This window comes from Lygodium microphyllum, chromosome 7 (assembly GCF_053477565.2).
Source record: "Lygodium microphyllum isolate KBCC chromosome 7, Lygodium_microphyllum_v1.1.10, whole genome shotgun sequence".
NCBI classification, from domain to species: Eukaryota; Viridiplantae; Streptophyta; class Polypodiopsida; order Schizaeales; family Lygodiaceae; genus Lygodium; species Lygodium microphyllum.
The window spans coordinates 158,697,075-158,722,401 of record NC_141141.1 but is presented as its reverse complement, the minus strand read 5'-3'; the positions used below and the strand labels follow the sequence as shown (position 1 = coordinate 158,722,401).

Sequence of the window (25,327 nt, the reverse complement as noted above, 5' to 3'; positions counted from 1 at the left end):
TCAATATTTGATTCCATGTCAGAATAGCACAAAACAACAGAGGCGATAGAACAACAATATGATAATCAAAGAAGGCAAAGCAACAAGAAGTAGAATAAATGGGATTAGCAATGATAAATGAGATACAACTGCCCCGCCCCTTTTTATGTAGAGACACGTCACGCACTGCTGTGGGGTGTACAATACAACCATAGAGTGGTGCAAGGTAGCACATAAATGAGAACATGTGATATGCCCAAGATAACACATACTCTCCTTGCTGGACTGCTTCTCTCTCTTTTGTCTATGTTTGGAAGTCTGTCATTGTCAACTAATTATGGATCATATTATATGAATGTGTGTACTCTATTTGTTACAAGGAGTGGTAAATTGTTTTTTCTTGAAATCTAATGATGAGTATTTTCTGTGATCATGGACTAGTTTTTCATGGCTGACTGGTTATGTACAGTTATCAGAGAATGAGAGACTAAGGTCTGAGCTGAGAGTCAGGGAATGGGAGCTGCACAACTATGTAAGTCTGTTTCTTCTAAGAGGTCTGGTTATTAGTATGGTTTCAGAAATTTTAGGCTCTTTTCTAGCTCAATTTTTCAGTGATTTACATAGCCAACATGTTTATTCTCAGAGAGATCAAGGGCAGGGTTTGAGGCAGGGGGATACTGCCTCCCATAATGATTTTCAACAAATGGCAAGTATGCAGCCTGTAGGAGCCAGCAATCCTGAAAGGCGTGAATTGATGCAAGGGATAAATCAGCTTGCCAGTAACAAGGACCTGTGGGTTGCAGGAGATCCTAATAGCTCCTTGATTGTTCATCCTGGTGGACAAACACTTCCGGAAACCTACTATCGTTATTCTCCTAATGGTTTACAAGGTCCACAATATGGCTCTGGTCAAGCTGCCAATGGCTTGGTCAGAGGCAGAAGTCAGCCAATGGATGGTGGCTTTTCTCGGGCTTCTTCACCATCTGCAAGATCCACGTCTCCTATTAGGTAATGTTACAAAATAAAAAAACTGAGACTTTGTTTATTTTCTCATTTAGCTTCTTTTAAGAACTCTTTTCTTTCTTGGAGACCTCTTGAAATAGAAATATGTTTGATTTGCATACATAAGAAGGTTCTCAATTAATACTGAATTGTTCCGGGGTGGTAGCATATCATGGTTGGAAGGACAATGTGTTATGGCAAACACGGTTGGAGGAGGGAGCATGAGCCCTTTTTTATGTTGGGGGAAGGGAGTTTCATGGTTGGGGAATGTTACGGTGGAGGAGGATGCACATCATAGTTAGGTGATATGTTACAGGGGGTGTGTCATGGTTGGGGGTGGTATTGGTATTGTATCACAGTTGGACAAGTGAGTGAGGCATCATGATTGGAGGATTGAATCAAATATGCTGCATCTTGGATCCAGTATGGTCTACTTTCTTGAAAAATCTCTTAATCATCAACAAATTACTCTATGGTTAATATTACCTCGGACCAATTCCTTCAAGTTATGAGGTGGTTATCTTTCACATGCCCTCTGTTTAACCTGATTTTGAGGTGCTTAGCTTTCACATGCCCTCTGTTTAGCTGGATCTTTACCTATCCTTATCGTTGGAATGGCTTGTATTGACTGGAGTTTTACTTATACTTATAATTGAAATGACTTGTACTGATGTTCATAATCATTTCTTCAAGCATTTCCTGGAGCTGAGTAAAAATGCACATTTGACAATCCCATGCCGGGAATCACGGTGATTCATGCTTTATGAAAAACAAAAGCAGTCAAAATGGCCCATCTAATTGGAGACTGTGAGCTGCTGTACCATGTCTAGGAGCAGATCTCAGGTTATTTAAGACAGATTAATCAGACTGCCACATGGTGCTTAGGAAATTTGAAGGAAAGGCAGGTGAATAGAGGTCTGCTTACAGTCGTAAAAAATTGGCGCTAAGTGATTAGTCAAAGCCACCCAGCTAGAGCCCCACAGTGGCCTGTTAGGGTTGCCCAGATGTACCCAAAGGTGATGGCATTGCTAGAGATTGCAGGCTCAAGGACTACCAGATGTGAGCAGAGAAGTGAAGGCCCAAGGGGAGCTAGATATAGGGCAGCACGTTGCCCGTGGGTTGCATGAATGGCAGTGGAGCTGCACCATTGTCAAAATGTGGCAGACAAAGCCACAGCAGGTTCCAAAGGGGACAACAGTTGCAGGGGTTTGCCAGCCTTAAAGTTGGCATTAGTGTGTTTGTTTGTTGTCCTGTTAAGAGTTGTGCAGGTTGATCTAGGAAAGCTCAAGTCTGTGAGTTCTACCTGAGATGGTGAGTTGAGGTAAGAGATAAGGAAATACATTGGCATGGTTTTTGAAGCATCTCATGATCCCATCCTTTTCCAAGGGCTGGCTGGTAAGGGCTTTGAAAGGGACTGGTGGAAGCAGTTTAAGGTGGGTGCTATTGATGTAGAGAAGGGGCTCATTTATTACTGTGTATGATTTTCGCTGTGGCTCTGGTAGCTCCTGCCGCATGAACCTCCCTTCTCTTCTTTTTCAAAAGGTGGTTGGTTTGAACATTTCTTTTTAAATGTGTGTGTGTGCACGCGTGGGCAGGCCTGGACTTCTCTCTCTCTCTCTCTCTCTCTGTGCAGGGCCAAGAGGTGGGAGGTCACGAGTGAGAAGTGGAGGTGGGGAGGTGGAAGGTGCAGATGTGGAGCCCCATCCGGGGGGGGGGGGGACTGAGGAGGTTGGGAGGTGCAGGCTTGCTCTCTCTCTTACAGACCCCTCTCTCACTATCTTTGCACAAGCCATGAAGGGCCACAAAGAGAGAGAGAGAGATGGTGTGAGAGAGAGAGAGAGAGAGGGAGGGGAGTGCAGAACCTAGAGTCGACGCGATGGAGATGGGGTCGTCGCCTGTGCGTCGTGCCCTGCTGCCACCGTTTTGACCTATCGCCAAGCGCCCCTGACGTCGCCCCGTCCTGCTCGACCTGTTGCCGTTGCCCGCGTGACCCTGGCGCTGGCAACCCTGCATGCCCCTCCCTGTGCGGCGACCTGATCCCAGCCTTGCGCCCCTGTCTTCCCTGTGCGGTCCTGTTCGCCATCGCCATCGCCAGCCTGACGCCTGACGCCTGATGCCCGTTCGACGTCTGCCTGCCCCATCCGCCTGTCAGACGCCTGTGCTGTCCGCCGCCTGCCTGCCCCTGTCGTGTGTCCTCTCGCCCGCCCCTGACGACTGCTGCCCTGTCGCCTGTCAGATGACCTAGTCTGACCACCGCCATCGCCTGCCAGATCTGTGCAGCCTTGTCTTTCCACAGACACCAAGAGAGTGCGAGCGCGCGAGCGCGCGAGCGAGAGAGAGAGAGAGAGAGAGAGAGAGAGAGAGAGAGAGAGAGAGAGAGAGAGAGAGAGAGAGAGACGCCAAAAGACAGCAGTATGGCTGGCCTGGATATGGAATTTCTCGACCGGACGGTGGCAGCCCTTGGCCCTGATTCCGATACAGAGGAGCCGGAGGATATGGTGCCTTGCACGGAGGAGATGCCTCCGGGCTCTGAACTGCAGCCTGCGGGCAAATGCTCCAAGCATACTCCTGACGAGCCAATGGGTCCTCAGGAACGTTCCTATGCGCAGGTTGCCTCTGATCCTGTGGATTCGCAGGAGATAGACTGGGAGCATTTGCTGGACTTTGCCAATACTCTGCTTGGCGATTATGTCCAGCACAACAATGAAACTTTTTCTGATGCGGGAACTGATGATGTGCTGGAAGCCACGGTGGACCCAAAATCAGTCTTGCGGTCCTTCTCAGTGTTTTATGACCGTGCAGTCATACTTTTCTTCACTGGCAGAATCCTCGTGCTTTCACATATTCGCCAGTGGATGCATCATTTATTGCAAGGGGAGTGTGTTGAGGAGATCTTCCTTGGACCTCGCGGCTTTTATGAGGTGCTGTTGAAATCAGAAACACATCGCGCTGAGCTCCTGTCCAAGCTGCCATTATTCTTTGATCGCCGCTTGGTCCATGTTGTACCATGGCGCCCGATGGCCGATTTCCAGCGTCTGCTTCAATGAGAATGCCCGGTATGGGTAGAAGTGGAAAATTGTCCAGCAGTTTATTGGCCATTGTTGAAGGATGCGATGGCCGTTGTGGGCACAGTGCTGGTGCCCCCAAGCCTCAGGGCTATGAATCGCAACCGTTTATGCATGCTATGGGACACAGCCAGGAAAATGCCTGCTTGGCTTCGCCTCAATTGTTCTGGCATGCATCCCTTGCATTTTCGCTTGAAATGGGGCAATTTTGCAGGCCACTGCTTTTCATGTGGTAAATTGGGGCATTTCATGGCCGAATGCCCTGAAAGGCAACCGTCTTCCGAGGATGCGCAGGTTGTGCTGCCTAAGGATGACATGGTGCTTGATGCCCTGATGCAGGAGGCCCTTCAGCTGCCAAATGTTGTGGATAAAGGCAAACAACAGGTCCTGGGTTTGGACTCTCGTAGCACTGATTGGATTGAGGCCCGTCCAAAAAAAGGTAAAAAGTTGGATGCAGGCTTGGCGGATCCTGGGCCTACTACTTCACTGGATTCCGTGCGCACGTATATGTGCCGGAAAGAAATGTTCACTTCACAGCCGGCTGCGCATACTATAGCCCCGTCTGCCCCCCGTAATCAGTCTACAAGGAAAGCCTATACAGACGGCCCCAAGGGCCCACCTGCTAAGCTGGCGTTTGATACCAAAGGTAATGTGATTACACCCTGGGATCGGCATTATCCCCGCCCTGCTCCCAAGGCAGTGGATTTTCCTTCTACCTCTAAAGCAGGTCGCCAGAATTCGTATGCAGTCTTGGCTGATTTTCTGAATGAGGGTGTCCTAGATGCTCTCGCGGAAAAGGTGAAATCGAGGCAATAACCACCTCGTTCTTGACTTCCTTTCTTTGAAGATATATGAAGATAGCCACGTGGAATGTGCGAGGCATTTGCTCTCGCCATAAGCAACATGCCATGTGGACTGTCTTGCATGAGAACCAGTGGGATGTATTGTGTGCAGTGGAGCACAAAAGTCACGCTGAAGCAGGCAAAATTGTGGATTGTCATGGATTCCGTCTGTTTTATGCAGGGACACAAGCTACACACTATTCGGGCGTGCTGATGATTGTCCATGAAAAATACCAGCCTGTTCTTGTCAAAAATGATGTGCAGGGCCGCTTTCTGGTAATCGAAGTCTTATTTGAAGGAGAAATTTTATGGTTGCTGGGCCTCTATGCTCCAAACGATCCTGCCTCCTGACGGGATCTTTGGTTGTCTTTGCAGGGCTCCATGTCACTTGGCCGAAGGGGATTTTTGATGGGAGATTTCAATATGTGTGTTGACTCTTCTCAGTCCACTTCGGGGCATTCGGTAATGGATACGCCGGAAAGCCGGGTGTGGAATTCCTTTGCGTTGCGCGTGCTTAAGCAAGATCTTTGGTCGTGGCTTCACCCTTCTTTTTCAGGCTTTACTTTTCATTCCGCACAATATGCCACTACCTGGTCGCGCTTGGACCGAATGTATATCATGCAAGAGGATGATTTTCTTCCCGAAATGCTGGAAATGAAGGTCTTGCAGCAATATGCGTTGTCGGACCATTTCCCCCTCCAGTTTGAGATGCGGGCACACTCTATTGCACCTTTTACGCAGTTGCTGGACAGGCTCTCTTTACGTTTCAACTCCTCTTATTTGACGCATCCAATTTTTCAGGGCTATATGCAGCAATTGATTGAGAGATCCTTATTGGACTTCGCCTCTGACGGCCTGGCAGCATTTGCGCGGCTGCTTTCTAATGTGCAGCGGGTTGCTCGGCAGTATGGGATTCATCATGCCTCTCTTTGTCGGCGACGTCGACATGCAACAGAGGACTTACTGGCTTTGGTCCGTTCCTTGCTCGTGGATTCCCCAGATGATGATTTTCTGTTGTCACTGGAAAGGCGTTTGGCCCATCTTATTCAAGTATTTCAGTTGAAATCTTATCAGCAGGCCAAGCTGCATAACTTGAGTGACACATTGCATGATAGTGCCTGCCAGTCTCATAAGTTCTTTCGCGCCTTGCATGCTTCTCCGGCTCGCGACAATATGACTAGGCTCCAGGATTCGGAAGGTCGCATGGTCACTGATCCGCAGACCATTGTCACCATGTGCAGAAATTATTTTATGGAACTTCTTGGTTCTTCTCCCTCGCCTTCTAGCCAGGTTACGCATGTCCGCTCGGCCTTCTATCATCTGGTCCGCCAGCAGGTTCCACTTGATATGCAAGCCACTTTGGAGGCGGATATTTGCGAGGAGGAGGTTATGGATGTTTTGTTGCACCTGCCTCAGGATAAAAGTCCTGGTTGGGATGGTCTCACTAATGAATTCTTTGAGCACTCGGCCACGCAGTTGGCGAAGCCATTGGCGGTCATGTGTCAGCAGGTTTGGGAAACAGGGGTCATGCCTTCCTCATGGAAAGAAGGCCTTATCAAACTGATTCCCAAGGTCCCTTCGCCGTCGAAGCTGCAACACTGGAGACCAATTTCTTTGATGGGCTCGATGTATAAAATCTTCTCCAAGGTGCTGGCGAATCGGCTTCACAAGCATCCGCCATGGTAACACACGGCTTCGGGCCTCCTGGTGGCATGTCCTTAATGCTGACTCTCGATTTTCCAGTCCCTCTTCCCCTTTGTTACTGCACTTGGTCGGCTCTTGGAAAGTGGTGCTCCAAAAGGCCCGTTGGCATCCAGTAGGAGACCGCGTGCAGTCTAACTCCTTTCAGTTGGAATTGTTGGCAGTATCCAGATTACTTTCGTGGGAAGACAAACATCAGCTCAGACCGAGATTTAACCGCATGACCCGTTTAGGTCTGACTTCGATTGCGGATGCTACCCTTGCCACTCGCAATGTCCTCGCCTCGTTTCGGACTGCTAGGAGACTTTTCAGGATCCCGCGCGGATACCGTGGTTTATGGGAAAAGCTTTTATTGGAGCTTCAGGGTTGGCAACCCTTTCCTGCCCTGGCTGTGGATCGTCCTTGGCAGGACTGGGACCTTGCAGGCAAGTTGAGTCTGGAAAAGGCCTCTACCAATCAGGTGTATCATCTTCTCATTCGAGATCACCACTGGCTGGGTGTGAAAGCTAATACTATTTGGGGACTGCGGACATGGTGGTAGGCAACGCTGATGGAGGGCTGGCGGAATAAGGCACCTTTCAAATGCAAGGTTTTCCTTTGGCGGGTAATGATTGGTGGTCTTCCGCTTGCTTCGGCCCTTTCCAAGCGTCGAATCTCGAATGACAATTGTTTCTTCTGTACCACTACCGTGGAATCGGCCCGACATCGTTTTCTTTCTTGCCCGCTCGCCAAGAACATGTGGTTACTCTTGTCGCAAATCTGGCAAGCGGTGGTGGGGTCCTCAGTAACTCCTTTCGATTGGGTTTTTGTGCGCCTAAAGTACCCCACACCGCCACAGTTACATATGAAGATCTTATTTCACTTTTTCAGATACTGGGGATGCTGGCACATTTGGACCACGCGCAATGCTTTTCTTTTTGATTCGGCCTCTAATGTACCGAGACATATTGCCAGGCTTAAAGGGCTCTTGCATTGGCAGCTAGATCTCATTCGACACTCCGACTTGCTCCCTCGGGAGGATTTGCATCCATGGCATATGGCAATTGCCTCTGGGTCGTTGCCATGATTGGTGTAACCTATGTAGTGCATTAGTACGGGGATTTCCCACACGTTGGGCTAGGGCCCTCGTGTCTCTTGTGATCATGTCATCATGTAATCTTGTACCTTTTTCGTAATTAATACAATTACCTTTTACGAAAAAAAAAGAAAAGAGAGAGAGATGGTTACTGCATGGCTACAGTGATCTCTTGCAGGCCCAGCAGCCCTTTCTTGTTTTGGATTCCGATTGCCCTTGGCAGGATTGGGATCTTGCAGGGTGTTTGACCCTTGGTTTCTCTTTAGTTAATCAAATCTATCATCTTATGATTAGAGATTGCGCATGGATCACCAGCAAAGGCGATTCTCTTTGGGGATTGCACAAATCTAAAGCTTGGTGGAAATCGACAATAATGGAGGGATGGATCAATAAGATGCCATTTGGAGAAAGTTAGTGGGGGGACCTCCCTCTTGCGTTGGCCCTTCATGGTAGAGGTATTTCTAATGGGAATTGTTTCTTCTGTACCACTGTGGTTGAGTCTTCCCATCACATAAACATTTCTTGCCCTTATGCTCGGAAGACTTGGGCCCTTCTCTCGGACATTTGGCTTGCGGTGGTGGGCACAAGGATGCGTCTGCTTGACTAGGTTTTTGGTAAAACTACATACAATGGTTTGCCACAGCCTCAATGAAGATCTTGTTTCACTTTTTCAGATTTTGGGGTTGCTGGTATATTTGGGTCACTCGCAACGCTTTCATTTTTGATGCCGACTTGGGCATTTAGCATCATGTTGCGAAGCCTAAGGGATTTCTCTAGCGGTAGCTTGACCTTCTACAACATGTTGATATCTTGGCTGGAGATGATTTAGTTCCTTAGCATATGACAATCTCCTTTGTTCCTTCGTTGTGACTTTGTATCTTTTATGCACAATGGACTAGAGCCATCTTGGATTTTGTAATCTTGCAATCTTGTACTAGTACTTTTTTGTAATTAATACAATTACCTATTATGAAAAAAGAGAGAGATGGTGCAATGCGATCTTTCAAATGATGCAGAACATCTCTGTTTGGATGGTCAATTAGTTCATGTTTTTCCATGGCAGTCCATGGAGGAATTTCAAGATGTTTTAGGGCAGGCACGTCCCATTTGGGTGGAGGTGTTAGACTTTCCTCCATATGTTTGGCAGCTTCTTCTTTGGTTTTGCCCTCACTTGGACAGGTTCTGATGGACTTTTGCTTTGACATCCCATAATAGAAATAGAGCTCGCCTATTGTTGGATACTAGCAAACTTCATCCCACTAGAATATGTTTTGAGGCTCCTGGTTTGTATGCCTTGGTTTGTAAGTTGAAATGGCAGACATTTATTGGGCATTTCTTTAGATGTGGTTAGTTGGCTCTTTATATGAAACTGTAGTCTAGATCACGAGGTATCGCAGCAATCTAGTGGATCTTGAGGTAGAGATGCATATTAAAATGCATAAGTCTCAAGATTTGTCTCAGCAGCATATGTATCTCCTCTTGCACGTACTGGGCAAAATGGGCATAAAGATTTGCATGATGGTAGTCTTGAGGGTGAGCCTTGACTTACTTAGGAACAAGCTTCAAAGGAAGCGCCATGCTCGCCAAGAACCCCGTTCAACTCCTGTGCATCCACCACTAATGAATGTTACTCACACTTTTCAGCAAAGAAGCAAAGGATTTTATTCCAAACCTCAAGTGTCTCGCACACCACAAGTGGGTGTGGCTGATAAAGATTCTTCGGATTTTGCCTTGTGCTTAGATGCTTGGGGTAGATTGCTTGCTTCCAGAGATGCTTTTCTTAATCAGTAGTAGTAGTATCCTTTTCGGGAAACTATTGCTGGTTTGCAGAGGGCTGATCTTGTGGATGCTACTCGTAATGAGATGGAGAGATTCCATGCAAGTAAATTTGCAGATGCAAAATGGTAAGCACTACAGCAATAATTTTCACTTGTATATCAGGAGACTGGCATTATAGAATGTAAAGGTGTTTTGTTTGGCAGTAAACAATATAGGATGTGGAGGAATGTTTTTGGTAATTAGGATGTTTTTTGTGTAGTCGAACACAAGCAACACTTGATGGCTGGTTCCATTTATGTACTTAAGGATTATGTTCATTGCAGCCAACATTGCTTCACCAAGATAATGTTCATTGCAGCCAACATTGCTTCACCAAGATGTTTGAGGCAGATTTATGAAGATGGTGCAAAATACTATTATTGTTCAAGGGCTTCGATAAGTTATCCCTTTCATATTGCCACACTTTTTGACTTCTTTTGGGTTTTTTCTTTTCCAAGTGATGACTATGTTGAGCTAAAAATTCATTACCCATTGATTGGCTCTTTAAAACAGCCTCAAAAAAGTAAATTACCGGAAGTTTCATTGAATAGAGAGTGGTTCTGGAGAGTTTGTGTCCCACATGCAAAACCCTAATTTGGGAGGATCCTTCTACACTTACAAATAGATAGGCTGCCCACCATTTAGCCCTATCCTTGTCTTATAGGTTTTAGTCATCAGCCCTCTTCCACTAGAGTCTAGCTGTCCAGCCCCCAATGATTGCTGCTATGTGGTCTATAGTTATCGCCCAACATCCCACTGTTGCCGATGATTAGCTACCATCAACTTCAAGCGGTTATATTGTTGCATTAACTAGTTCTAGGCCCAGAGACTGTTGCGCTCCGGTTTCCAGCCTGTTGCCCTTCCATTTTCGACATTGGCCTGATTTTTGTTTGCATCTACAGTAGGTCATTTTTGCGTTTTCAGCACCTTTTTTCATCAGCCTTTACTTCGATTGGTGGTAATGCACTTAGGATCCGACTTTGGTGGATGACACACATTGATACCTCTCTTAGCCCACTCCCATGAGAGCTACCAATTGTTGGACAGCTTTGCTCTTGAGCATCGTGTACATTCTTTCCTTCATTTATAGCGTTAATTCATTTGCTTTAGAGTTATCTTTCTTCTCTGTTTGTGTTTGTGTTTACGTTTTGCGTTTTGCGTTTTGAGTTTTGCATTTAGGTTTGTGTTTATTACATTACTATCTGAGTTATTGTGTTTCAGTCATGTTCGCACATTTTGTGTTTTCTCTATGCAAACCTTAGGATATCTTCACATGGTATCAAATCCAATGTTTGTTTACAGAGTATCCTGTGGCTATCATGGAGTGCTTGGTTTTGTGCGAGATACACGAATGACACATATTTGATTCATGATGGCTTAAACAACTCCATTTTTCAATCCTTTGATGCTTTCTCTAGTTGCCTCTTTAATAGAGGCCTTGAGGAGGCATTATGGTCTTCATTTGGAGGACAACACTCCTACTAACCTTTCTTGTAGGGATGACTCACCGAGGCCCATAACTCTCCTTCATCTCATTGGTTGGTTGGCATCTTGAATCTCTTTGAATTTCTTTAATTTCAGTTGTTGGAATTCAAGTCCTATACCCTCAGTTTTGAGCATGTATCTTGAGGTGGCTGTCAAAGCCTAATCTTTGTTGTGAATTAGGATTTACAACATAGATTTTCCAATGTCTCCATCTCTAATGACTAAAACTATTGAAAATGTTGAGGGGAGTTGAGAAATGGTTATAGGATGAGAGAGGATGCCAAAGAGAGAGAAAGTTCAGACTTCCATTGCGAGAAAATGGAAGAAATTAGTTGCTGCCCTTTCTAGATAGCTGTGAAAGCTGTATTAACTGATGGAACACATTGAATATGATGTTATTTGGCTGAAACAATTCTCAAAACTGTCGTCACCTACTATTGTAGTCTCTCCAAGGCATGTCACTAGCTCTTGGAGGGTCCCTTCCTAGGTGGAAATGGCTTGTTAATTATTGTAGCAGCCTTCTCTCTCTCTCTCTCTCTCTCTCTCTATCATCACTATTGACATTAGTGGTCAATGGTCTAGGCCCAAATTTGACACGAAGTACCACCAAGTACTTGTTAGGTATAACTTATTACAACTTTTGCCTTTGGTACCAATTGATATCTTGGGGTTGTGGGTCCCACACTGTGAAATAATTAACTTACACCTCACATGTGCAAGTCACGTTAGCACATTTGATTAACTTTTAATCAAATGCTAAGCAAAGCAAGAAAATTTCACACCCTTGTGACTATTAGTATAATACTTTTGTAGTTATCAAGATTTAGGGGATATCTAGACTTGTGGATGAGCACGATGGTATGAATAGTCCACTCATTTGGGAAGCCTTCCACTAGGGCACCATCAAACATAAAAGCAAGGAGAGGAGCGAAAATGTCCATTGCATAAATAAAGTGCTCACCTTGTATACATGTGTGATCCTATGCTAGAGAGGCTCTATTGCCTTCTTACCATATCATGTGTATAGAATGTCGATGTGGTAGGCTATACTCGTGGTAGGTGAGAAATCAATGGTTGGTGTGGTATAGCATATAGTCTCTTTGCATAGGAGTGCTTTATCTTTAGACCAATGGGTGTGGGAGGGCGCAACTTTCATAGTCCATGCTATGTTGTGGTAACATATATGCTCATGAATAAGTGGTATAGATCCCTATACCGTGCCTCCTCATATGCCCAGTGTTTATGGTGAGTAAAGGTCCTTATCTACTATAACAAGCCTCCCTCTTTGTAATAGACCCTAGCTCTCTATGGAGTTGGAGGTGTTTGCATAGCTCCTTGCACTTGTCATTACGTTTTGGGGAATGGTGCTAGGTTGTGTGGACCCACTAGTGTGTGTGCAACGCGTGAAGCTTTGGAGGGTGGCTAAGTGTAGGATGGAGGTGAGCTGGAAGATGAGTCTCCCTAGAGGGGCATTGCGCTTGAACTATGTGAGTCCATGATAGATGTGATGTATATGTTATATGCATGTATGTACACACACACACACACACACACACACACACACATTTGCACACACAATTATGTGTCGTAACGTGTGTGTGTGTGTGTATGCATCTCATCAAGTTTGACCAAGTAGTGTAGTTAGTCTTGAGCTAAAATATACATTACATGCTGATTAGTCTCTTGAACAAGCCCAAAAATGCTTGCTTAATGCAAAAACTCTAAAATAGGGAGTGGTTCTAGAGAGTTAAAAAGAGGGAGAGATTCTAGACTATTGGGGACTTGAAACTTTCGATGTATAGGCATGGTGCTCTCCATTTAGTCTCAATCTCGTTTTTGCAAGTTTCAGGTGATCTAGCTTCGCTGCCCACATCCTGTTCGTAGTGGATGTCTTAGCTGAAGCTGCCTGGCATTGTCTCCATCCACTTGGCATTGTTTCTAGCCTCCATTGCGCAGTCTACATCGATTTTTGCTGCGTTTTCTGATCAGCCACATCGTCTATAGTTGGTGGCCTGCTGAATTGATGTGTTTATGATCCGCTCTTGCTGTACAGACTACCACATCGTTATACCTGCGTTTTTGCTGCCATATCAGCCTGCCCACATCATCGAACTTGTGTTTTGCTATTGTCAGCTTGCCATGCCATCATCAACGGTTGTGTTTGCTGGTTTTCTCTCTCCCATGTGTTCAACACTAATTTGGCACATCTTTTGTTGTGTTTGCTACTGTTTGACATCTTGGAGGTTGCCTTGCTATGATTCAAGATTTGCCAGGAATACAACACTCTGTTCAACTCATTACCTTTGCCTTGGTTCTTCAGACATGAGAGTTCGAGGTTTAGTATTTATTCCCTGCATGATTTGTTTGCTGCATAAGCATTGCATATTTAGTATTCATTCACATTTTTATCTAGTGTGTCCATTGTCTCCAAGTTATCCTAATCTTAACTGAGTTCTGTGTTGAGTTTATGCTTTGTCGTACACTTTTATTTGTGTTTTTGCGTTAGGGTATTTCTTTACATGGTATCAGAGTTGAGTATCCTTACAGAAACCTTGGCCTTGATTTGAAAGCTTCTCACTGAAGCCAGAACCACAAAAGGTGAGTCATTGGACTATCATGGAGTGTACGTTGACCTAGCGAAATTACACGAGCCGAGTACAATCTTATCTTGATGCATCAGGCTCAACAGCAGATTGAAGGTAAATCTGAGTTTTCCCCTTTAGATTTGGTGTAGCCGGTCTAATGATCTTACAAGAAGAAGGACACAAGTTCCACAAAGGACTGTTGGCCATGCTGGCATGGAAATTGACATGATGTGCAAACCCTTCATTTCTCTACCACCTTCATCTCCATCTCTACCTCTTTCATCTCTTCTATATTCACAATCATTTACTCTTATGTTAGATACGCAAAGCAACACTCCTTAATCTTTTGAACTTATTGCCAAGAAAAGGTAAGCAAAAGATATAAGATTGATTGGTGATTCATTGGTGAGTGCTCCTTCTTCATCTTTTTCTTCTGCTTTTACATCTTATGGTCGATTTGATTTTGGTGAATCATCATTTGCATTTATTGGACAAAAGGAACCTAACTCATTTTCCACTACTACACTAAGTACAAATCCATTTAATCTCCTACCCATCCCTCCCTCATCTTCTACTACACACACCTTTCAACCTCCATTAAGTGCACCTCATTACACTACAAACACCACATTGGGGGATTATTCATACTTAGACAGTGCTTTTAGGCGCTCTCCTTTGTCTTATTTGGGTGGTGTATTCATGATGAAGGCTCGTCCTCCCATACATGACACTGCTTTTAGGGCCTCTCCTTTCTCTTATTTGGGTGGTGTATTCATGACGAAGGCTCGTCCTCCCATACATACACTTTCGGGCTATTCCTCCATAGCTTAGTATCCCGAAATGGCGTTTCGGGGCTGCCAAAATGGACCGGCCGTTTCGGACCGAAACGGAAACGGCAGACCGGTGTTTCGGCATCCTCCAGTCCGTTTCGTGGCACTCTAGCTGCCGGCGCCGGCACCGTCGCCTTCTCCTTCTCCTCTTCTTCCCCCCATTAACCTTTACTTCTTACTCTTCTTTCTCTTCCTCCTCTTCTTCGTCTTCGTCTTCGTCTTTCTCTTCCTCATCGTCCTCTTCTTCTTCTTGCTCTTCCTGTTCTTCCCCCCCATTAGCCTTTATTTCTTCCTCTTCCTCCTCCTCCTCTTCTTCTTCTTCTTTTTCTTCTTCTTTCCCCCATTACCTAAAGGCTAATCATGGCGTTGGATCCATATTGGAGACACGTCACTCCAATCAAGGGATACGAGGACTCCGGTGGATCAAAGAAGTGGCGGTGCAACTATTGTGGATTGGAGAATTCAGGGAGCGTAACACGCGTGAAAGACCACTTGGCATGCGTTTCCAACAAAGACATCGGGCCTTGTTGTCCAGACTATAGTTGCCAATCATTCATTGATGTTGATACTTATTACTCAATAGTTACTAGAGTCTAGAGACTAGTACACAGTGCTTAGTGCTCATTGGACTTTGGGGTTTTAACGGATTATTCACATGACATAGTTACATGTATCATTATATCTTGATTTCACTTATTATGCATCTTGATTCTTGTTCCATTGTTCTTGATGTCAGTCTCCACTGTTCTTGATGTCAGTCTTCCATTCTCTTTAGATCATAGATGATCTAGGAGTCATAAATTATAATTTATTTGTTGCCTTCAGTTTTGAAAATTGAGTCTTAATTGTGGTAAGCTGTCTTAAGTTTCAACCATTGAGTCTTAACTCTTCAATCTTCACTCGTGAGTCGTGACATGTATAATGAATCATGATTTCAATCATATAACATGGACTCAAAAGTTTTGTATGAAATTTGGATACATGTTATTGTAGGCATTGGTATATTTACATACCCACATAATACTGTATTTATTTTAGTGTACAATCCGAAACGCCGTTTCCTTGTTTCCAAAATTTGGCCGAAACTCCGAAACTCTGGTTTTTCTCGTTTCCATTTCCCCCGTTTCCGAAACTCCCTCATACTATGCTCCATAGGGCCAATTGTCACGGAGACGTGAAATTTTGAGATGCTCTAAATTTAGTCATAACATTTGATTTAAGGTATTAATCAAATGTACAAGGTTGTTTAGCACATGTGATGCACATGGCAGTTACTTCATGGTAATAGGCCAAGGACCTCGAAAATGTAGTAGGTGTCAAAGACAAAAGTTGTAATAAGTTATGCTTGATAGGTACTAGGTGGTACCTAGTGTCAGATTCTGGTCTAGAACAATTTATTGGCCACTAATATTAGTGGTGATTTAGAGACTAGGCAATAATTAATTAATTAATATCGATCTAAGGACTAATAACTAATCAGGGATACTTGGAAGACAAATTGACTGAGCCAATTTAATTATTGGTTGGTGAAATTAAATTTTTGAGCATTAGAATAATTATTAAATTAATTTTAAGAATTAATATTTTGGAAATAATGTTGGAAAATGGAATTGGAAGGCTGCCACTTGGCAAAACTTACCCATGCAGATGGGGAAAACGTCTGTAGGGGTTGATGGAGTCTATTCTAGCTATTGTGAGAGGGAAGGAGGTTGTTAGAGAGCAAGGAGAGGTTGCTAATGTGATTTCCAGCCACCAAGGATCAGTCCTATAGCAAGTGGCAGCAGTTTGGAGCCCTCTAAGAGCAGTTGACAATAGCCCAAGGTCCTAAGTTGTAGGTGATAGGTTTCATGGCTGTTTGAGTAGAGCTAGAGCAGTTTTTTAGTGTTTCTCAAGATGAAACTCTGAAATTTCTCTCTCTATTGCATTCTCTTTCGTTCTTCAGCCATCTGTCAAGTTATCGCAGCATTTTCTAGTAGTTTGAGCCATCAAAGGAAGAGATTTCAGTCAATCTTTACTGTAAACCCTAATTTACAACATAAATTAGGGTTTTGATAGCCAACTTGGGATGCGTGATTAGAATTGAGAGTATTAGATCTGAATTCCAGTAGTTGAAATTGAGGAATTTTAGGGAGATTCAAGAGGCCAGCTAGCCAATATCAAATTTGGGGCTGAATTTATCTTTTAAGGAGTAGGGTGAAGGCCAATCCCCACACAAACCAAGGGGCAAATGTTGATTTGGAGGCTTTCTAGTCAATTTTGACAGCAAGAGACACTTGGATTAGTGGAGGTCAGAGGATCTCAGTTATACTCCATCCATTTGCAATAAAAGTTAAAGAAATATCACAAGGAATGCTAGTTTTGGGGCCAATTGGGTGTCCAATGTCCAAGATTAAAGTTGTAATATTTGCATTTTTAGTTTTTGTGAATTTTATGCTTATTGTAATTAGTATTAAATCAGGTTATTTACTACTCTATCCAAGAAGGAAGGTTGGTTTCATCTACTTTGACTGTGGAGCATTTGGTATCAAAGTTTGCCTATATGGCTTTACCTAATAGACCACTTGCTCATTCTGTAGTACCCCAACCAACATTTGGATAGGGCTTACATATCCTAGTGCCTCCACTCGGTACTTTATGGAAACATTAATGTTCTGGTGCCTCCGCATCAATTGGTAGTCATTGGATACCCACAACCTATTTTTACTTCTCTTATTTCTTTACCTCCACCTCCACCTCCACCATCTTACACACCCTATCTGTATCCATCTTTTCAGATACCTCATGGTTCTTGTGTGAGAGCATGCAATAGAAAGAAGAAAGTGAATACAGAGAGGAGATAGAGAGAACGCAAGAGAGAGAAGGAACAATGTGACTGCAATGGCTAAAGGTCAAGGCTGCAACAGTCAGCCCAAATACGTAGCTCTATGCGTCAGTGTGAGCGCCAGATGGTAGTAGGGGGAGGAGAGAATGAGGAGGTGTAACCAGCCTTCTTTCTCGGATAGGGTGGTAAATAACCTCATTAAGCACTTAATTATAACAATGAATAAATAAATTCACAAAACTGAAATGCACACTTTACCATACAATCTTGGACATTGGACAACCTGTTGGCCCCGAAACTAATGCCTCTTTCGGTTTTTCTTTAACTGAAATTGCTAATGGATTATGTACAAGTTGAGATTCCACAATCTTCTTTGTTGATCCAAAAGCCCCTTGCTGTACGTACAATTAGCAAGCAATTTGGGCCAATTACCCCTTAATTTTCACCCAGGAATTGCACAAACGGAATCAACTGGCCAAATGTTACCCCAATTCACAATGGATGGCTTGGCATCTGAAATCCTTGTCAATTTCACAAATTTCAGGCATTGATTTCAGTGTACGATGCCTTCTCTTGTTGGCACAAGTCCCAAGGTGGCTGCTAAACCCTAATTTTTGTAGAAATTTAGGGTTTATAGCAGAGATCTCTGTGCTGTCCACCAAATTTGGTTGAGATTTACTCAAAATGAGTGAGAAATGGTGAGATTTCTTGAGAATGGGTTGGAGAAGGTGAGAGAAAGCCAAGATGAGAGAGAAATTTGATTTTCTTCGCGAGAAAACCCTAAATTCTGCTTGCTGCCTGCTTGAGCCTGCATCTAATGCAGTCACCTAGTGCTAGACACCTCCAAAGTGCTGTCACTTGATCAACAATGCTGATGCCAGCCCTCTGGAAGGTGACTCCTTGCTGTCCCATGCCTGCTGAGGCCCCTAGATGTCTATCTTCTGCAGCAAATTGCTGTTCTCTGATTAGAGATGGACTTGCAGCTCTCTCTCTCTCTCTCCTCCAAGCTGTAAACTGATTGAATGGCTAAGACCCTACCCCCAAAAACGTTTTCTCAGTTTGCATGGACATTTTTGCCAAGTTGGAGCCTTCTAAACCCATTTTTCAGCATTATCCAGCCATTTGATTAATTTTCAGAATTAAATAATCTTGAAAATTAATTTCAGCCCTTCTACCCTTGCCCAAAATTAAATATGCCCATCAATAATGAAATTGGCTAGGCCATTTGCGATCCGGAGTGGTTCTCAACCTCTGTTGACCTTTAGACTAGCTTTAATTAATTAATTAATACTAGTCCCTAGTGTCACCATTGATACTCATTGGCCAAACAACTTCCCTAGGGTCCAATCTGATACCTACTGATGAAGGAAACCTAGTCATTATAACTTATCATAACTTTTGCCTTTTGTCACCCATTGCATCCTCGGGGTCCTTGGCTTGTTATTATGGAATATTTGCCATGTGTATCACATGTGCTCAAACAACCTTTCCCATTTGATTAATAACTTAATCAAATGTTATCGGTAAGATTAGACATCTTAAAATTTCACGTCCCTGTGACAGGAGGGTAACTCATCACGAAGATCAATCATAGATAATGAAAGTGGGAGGGCAGGCTGCCTATACGTAGGCGAAAAAAAGTGAAAACCCTAAATGTGGTCAAACCACTAAAATAATGGCCAAAAGTGCACAAAAAGCAACGCTGCCTCCACATGTAGTGTCCAAAACACAGAAACTGACAGACAAAGACAATGTCAATTGTCCTAATGTCCTCGTTTGACTCAGACTAAGGCTCACAGGTAGGAGACAAGGACACAAGGCACACATGATAGCTAACATCCCCTCTCAGATCTTGGATGTGGTGGAAGGTGAAAGGAGATGTAGATCCGAGGGTGGCAAGAAGAGTGCCGATGTTGATAAAGTCTATCGATGAAGAAAGCCAACCAAGGAGCAAGATCCATTATTCATATAAAGATCCAATCAAATGGAAGGTCACCAAAGGGAAATGGAAATAGAGAGGCCTCACATAGATCAAGCTAGAAAACTCTAGTTGGGAATGGGTGAGCCAAGTTTGTAACTCAACCAGGAGACAATAGCAAGGAACAATCAAAGGCGCCATATGCTGCACCGAACAACAAGGACCAAGGGCCAAGCAGCAAGGGGTGGTGGCTCAAGGACGAAGAAAAGGGATGGCCGTATAAAAGAAAGGTCCAATGGAGACTTGAAACCTTGAAGAAACTCCTTAGGATCTTGGGAAGCCCTGCTGAATCACAAAGGGCCAGGAAATCCACAGCTGCATTACCAATATCTTCCCTGTCTAAAAGGGAGGGGAGGTGCAAGGGAATCACGAGAGGACATGGTGGGGGATAGGATGGAATCTGTAGGATAGATGGTGCACAATCGAGAACGATTGCGGTAGGAGAAACCTACCTTGGAGGGCCTTGTACAAGGGAAGGGAAACGGGGCATTGATAGCCCATGCTCCGGTAAACTTATTACAAAAGTGGCTTTTGTAGAAGAATCCTCAGCAAAGACGACTGGCTTGGTGAAGACAATATAGGTCTTGAGGTGAGGAAGGCCAGAAACTGAGAGAAGAGGAAATCCCATGTCAGGAACATGTAGGGCCTAAAAAACGGAGCTTGATGTATGGATAGACAATAGAGGCAAGATGCCAACACCACTAACAAGCACCGAAGAAATGCCACAAGGTGTGACGATACCCTTTGACGGATGGAGATCCTACAACAAATCACCTTAGGGAGTCGTATGACTCAAGGCACCACTAGCAATAAGCCAAGGCTGCTGAGAAATTGAGATAGTTGAAGAAGGCTCCTCCACTTGAGAAATGTGTAGAAACACTGATATGGTGGTAATAGCGGGTGACAAAGTAGAGCTAGACAAAGGCTCCAATGTAGAACCACGCGTCGCTCTTGCCACGCGTCGCTCTTGGATGAAGGTGAGGGCATATCCTCCAACACTTCTTCTTGGGGTGCCAGGTGTTCCCACAACGAGGACATGTGGGATATTCTCGATGCTTCGCTACAAAATCTGTATTAGAGTTGGAAGATGAATCCAACTCCTTCACATAGAAGGAGAGTCATCAACAGTGAGCATTCAAAGCCTTTTCTCTGAGGAGGTCTTCTGAGCAAATGTCTTGTGATGGTAAAGAGATGCAAACTTCTTCCACTCTTCTGGCACAGTTTACAATTTGCAAACATGAACCAAGACAAAATCTTGTAAAGTAATAAAGAGAAAGGATCCAACTCGAGAGTTGAGCGGATCCGAGAGGGCTGCACCATCCATCGATGCCCCATGTGTGGGATCTTCCACAAGCCAAGAAATAGGGAGAGAGAAATTCCCAAAGGTTGAGGATGTCGAGAATGCACTCCACATTATACGACCATAGAGAATAGTTGGAACCATCCAATTTGTTCTCTTTGGGCAAAGAGGGAAGCACAGGCACCTGTACAATGGGTTCAATGTAAGGCATCTTCAAGGTGGTAGACTGAGCCTTACAGGAAACATGAAGGGAGGGAGGAGGGGAGGGTCGCTCCGAACAGGGAGTCTTGATGGGGGACTCAGATCTCCGATAATCTCGCCATCTCTCAGAGGAATGATGAGAGACCTCATCCGCTGAGTCATCAAAGCTGAAAAATTGGTGATGAGACATTTTGGAGAACTCATAAACACCCAAAAAAAGCTGCATTTGGTGTCAAAGGCATAGAAACAGAGGGAATTAGCTATAGTTGATGTGTAGATGTGCCGCTTACACAATAAATGTTGTCACTTGCCACTAGATGATGTTGCTTGTAGTTAGAGACTGTCACCTGGCAAGAAGTTTCTGATTGGAAGTAGGATCCGTGCATGCAGCCTAGAGCATCAGTGAGGGCACTAGATTAGGTTGATGAAGATGGCAGCATTGGAGACAGAGAGTGTCAGAGTCAGAGAGTGCAATGTGCAAACTTGCAATGGAAGAATGATCTACCAAGTGAGGAGTGGTTGATATGTATAGCCAACTCCTATCAAAACTGGCGGATTGCCAACCTAGGGGCCCAAAATGGGCTGACTAGCTGAAAATGTCATGTCATCATCTAAAGTCGCTGGATAATTGCATAGAAAATTATGCCAAAATACAGATGAGGCATCTTTGGGGCAGGGAAAGGGAATCTGGCCAGCACACAAGCTGACAAACCTAGAAAATGCACACAATATGTGCGGAAACCAAGAAAATGCAAGAAATGCACACTAAATTGCTAGAGCTCCCATGTCTCCATCAGACTTTGATAGGAGCTCACAACTAGGAGATGATAAATCGACATGACTAAAATAGGCAGACTAACATCTAGATGTGAATGGAGATGAGTGATTTTGTTCAAATTGAAAAGTAGATGATGGTGCACCAACTTTAGGTTGACTATAGGAAATAAAACTTTTAGGAGGGTTACTTGATTTTTTCTTATTTGCACATCTTGTATTTACATACAAGTATATGTTCTCCTCAAGACTTAGACTTGTGTGGACAGATTTGAGGTTCCCTTCATCTTGAATATTGCCAACATCTTGCATAGAAGTAGGGATATAAGGAATGGAAATAGAAGTAAAGACTTACGTACTTGACATTGGAGTGAAAAGAGAAGTGTATGAAGGTTTCTACTCCGTGTCTATTTCTCCAATAGGATAGCGGGTCCTGAATGGAGGTTCCATTTCTCCTTGCAAAAACATTAGACTTGTGCACTGAATCTAAGGGTAAATAATCAATGTCACCTTCCAGTTGTTGTTGGACTTGATGCATGATTACCAAGTCGTATCGGCCCATGAAATGTCATGTGGTCTGTAAGTACCATGATAGGCAGATGTTTATCCTCTTTTGTTGGAATCTCATGGAGTAAGCTTAGAGACCCACTCCTACTCGGTTCTCAACAAACGTTGTTTAGGAGATTGAAAGAGTGAGGATGAGTTTGAGGCCATCTTCCCTTCAAAGTTCTTTGTCTCAGATGTTGAGCTTTCGGATCAAGGTTTAGGTTTCTTTAGAGATTACCTAGCTTTGATACCATGTAAAGAAACACTTGAGCACCAAAGATAAACACAAGTGTTTTGGAAAACACAAGGTGGTAATGGAAGAACATAGAGGTGAAGAGTAACTCAGAGACATGAGTAGTTAAGAATGAAAAATGACTGAATACGATGCTCAATGCAATAAACACACTCTGCAGGAGTGAATACAAAACCTTGAACTCTTGTCTCTCTGAAAGGACCAGGGCACAGACATGCTAGAGAGTGTGTTGTACTTTGAATGGATCCCTAAATGCAACAGGCAGCCTCCAAATAGTGACCAGCTGCTGTAAGTGGCAGAGAACAACTATGCAGGCTGCATTGTCCCAAAAACTCAGGGCTGAAGATGTTGATGACTGATTTGGCCGTGGAAATGGCAGCAAACTGACAATGAACAGCTTTGTAAAGACATGGGCTGCGTTTTGCTCCCATCTCAACTACCGATGATCTTCATTGGCTCGCTTGCCACATAATTGCCCTTAATGGGGGGTCGTGTTGTGTATTTTTTTTCCTTACATCTTTAAGCTAGTTAGTGGGTGAAGTGTGTGTTTGTGTGTGTCTGTGATAGGCATCATTTTCGGCTTTGGGGGGGCGGGGGGTTGCTTGTTGAGCAACCAAAATTGAGGTTAGTATTACATATTACATATTAACTTACATGCATCAATGCATAATTATTTCTCCTTAAGTCAGCCCAAAAGCTTTATTTATGATTAAAAGGGGTTCCTTTGCACAATACGTCAAATGCACCAAAATCCCCTATTGAAGGGCATGTTGTGGGCATGCTTATTGTTATGGTCGGTCACTCTCTGAGACCGCCCGCGTTCTCTCTGCTTCTCTCAGCCACTCCTCCTCCAATGCTGCCCACCCCCTCCTCCTGCATGTGCTTGGTGGATGCTATCACAACGGAGCTGCTGCTGCCCTATTTGGTGCATTACGGAGCTGTTGTCATGCCATTCAGCTGCCCATCATTGGAGATCTGTCCACTTGCATGTTGCATTTGAAGGCTCATATCTTCTCCTACAGCTGTGTTTTGTGTTGCTGGTCCTAGATTACTGTTGCTTGTGCACACCAGGCTTTATGAACATTATTGCAGCTGTTAACTTCATCTTTGATCAGTAGACAAATTCATTTTTGCTGTTGCTGCCCTTAGGAGAGCTTTGTGGAGGCTTTTCCAGCCAGCAATCTTTTACTTTTTTTGCTGCTACAGGTCCTTTCATTAGTAAACAATCTTGTTTTTGTTGTTGCTACTCCTAGAGACCTTCCAAGTAGCTTTTCTAGCTGACACTTATTTGCATTTTCCTTTTGCTGCACCCAAAGAGCTTCTTGGAGGAATTTCTAGCTCGTAGATATTTCCAATTTTGCTGCTACAGGTTCCTCCATGAGCAGACAATATCATTTTTGTTGCTGCTGCCCTTGGAGACCTTCCGATAGGCTTTTTCAGCCAGCAAACATTTGTATTTTTGTTGCTACAGGTCCTATTAGTAGACGGTATTGTTTTTGCTGTTGCTGCCCCTCGAGATCATCCTTGTCTCATCACCCACAGCTATGGAGTGTGTTTTGCTCCCTTATATTACTGTCCGCTTCTTTGACATTCGTTGCCTGGAGGACCATGCTTCTTTGCCTCAATAGTGCAAACTCCTTCACAGGTGCTGCCGCTTGATCAACTGGGACACTACAGTTATCTGGAGTCACTCTGTCAATGTCAGACTCTGTGACTCATGCCTCAGCTCTGGTCCCAGAGATACAGAGGACAAGAGCCCCAATTGCATCATCATTAGATTTGATTCGTCGTATCATTCGTTCTCTGTATTTTTGAGTTCATTCACTATCATTGTTTGTTGTAGAGTTTGTTGTCTCCACTGCAAACCTAGCCATTTCTTTACATGTTATCAGAGTAGTCGTAAGTTTCCGTTTTCTTTCTTTACACCAAGTATGGGAATGAGGATGGAAGTGAGAGTGCACATGGAGTCTTGAGCCAGTTGTCTTACTGAAATCTCGTGGCTTCTCAAATACAAAAGTACTTTTTTTGGGACCTTTTTAGAGATGTTAAAATGCCATAAAATTATGATAATTTGAAAGCTAATTTGAGGTAGCTTAACAAGCAGAAGCATCAGTGAATGGGCTTCAACGCAAGGGCAGCTAGTCGAGTTACTCTCCACTCAAAAACCTAGTGTTTGTGCCAGCTGTACTTTGCCCATATAACCGTGATCCCTTCAAAGCGAAAAGTAGGAGTGTGAAGAGACAAGCATTGACAATTGGCTAGGCAAATGGATGAGCACTTGCATTTGCACAAGTCAAGCGAGGCTGATAGAAAATTTGTTGGAAGAATCTCTATTTCATTTTCTCTAGGAATGTTCAATGGTCTACTGCCATTTTGTAGTTCCTTTAAAACTACTTGGATATCTATCGCGATCATGTATGGTAGACCATAAGAATGAGCTTTTGTATGGTAGCAATCTTGCTGTGGCAACCTTATCAGTTCAGTTAGGAGTACAGTGAGAGTAGTTGGCAATTGCAAGTATATCTTAGTAAAGGGTTTTCTGAACCTAGTAAATCTCTGTGGGGCATACCTTGTGGAGGATGATGGTAAGGGCATGTGCGTTTAAGTGCTACAGTGGAGTTGATAAACTGGCCAGTAAGGCCAAAGATTTGTTACCTAGGATGAATCACACTTTGGGTCAATTATGTGGTGCAAAGATTATTCTAAAATTGGGGAAGGGAAAGGAGAGGGGAGAAGGGAGGGACAGAGAAGGCAGGGTAGGAGGGAGGGAAAAGGAAAGGGGGATTTTTTCCTTTTTTTTTTTTGGGGAGCAGGGGTAGGGGGGAAGAGCAAGAGGAAGGTGGAGGGGGGAGGAGAGGGCAGGGGGAGGGTCACTCAGTGTGTGTGTTTATAAAGACAATGCGACATTTCAGTATCAAGTGTCAGATTTCCTTGTATGCTCTTGTATTAGAATTTCTGTTCGATTGGCAGATTAGTAGGACTCGCTTTCTTTAAAATAGAAAGAAATTTAGTGCTTTATGGGGATTTGGACTAATTGGAAGCACAAGTTTCCCCAAACCTTACAGGGGTAAT

The 25,327-nt window shown here is 44.0% G+C and overlaps 1 protein-coding gene across 4 annotated transcripts in view; it reads left to right on the top strand.

Annotated features, from left to right (window-relative positions):
* LOC148034141 (uncharacterized) overlaps positions 1-25,327 on the top strand; it is a 138,564-nt gene that overhangs the window by 29,252 nt on the left and 83,985 nt on the right. For all 4 annotated transcript variants that reach the window (XM_087682181.1, XM_087682179.1, XM_087682180.1 and 1 more), the window contains exons 2-3: positions 449-511; positions 623-987. In XM_087682181.1, coding sequence (XP_087538307.1) covers positions 449-511; positions 623-987 — 428 coding nt within the window. The remainder of the gene's footprint in view (positions 1-448; positions 512-622; positions 988-25,327) is intronic.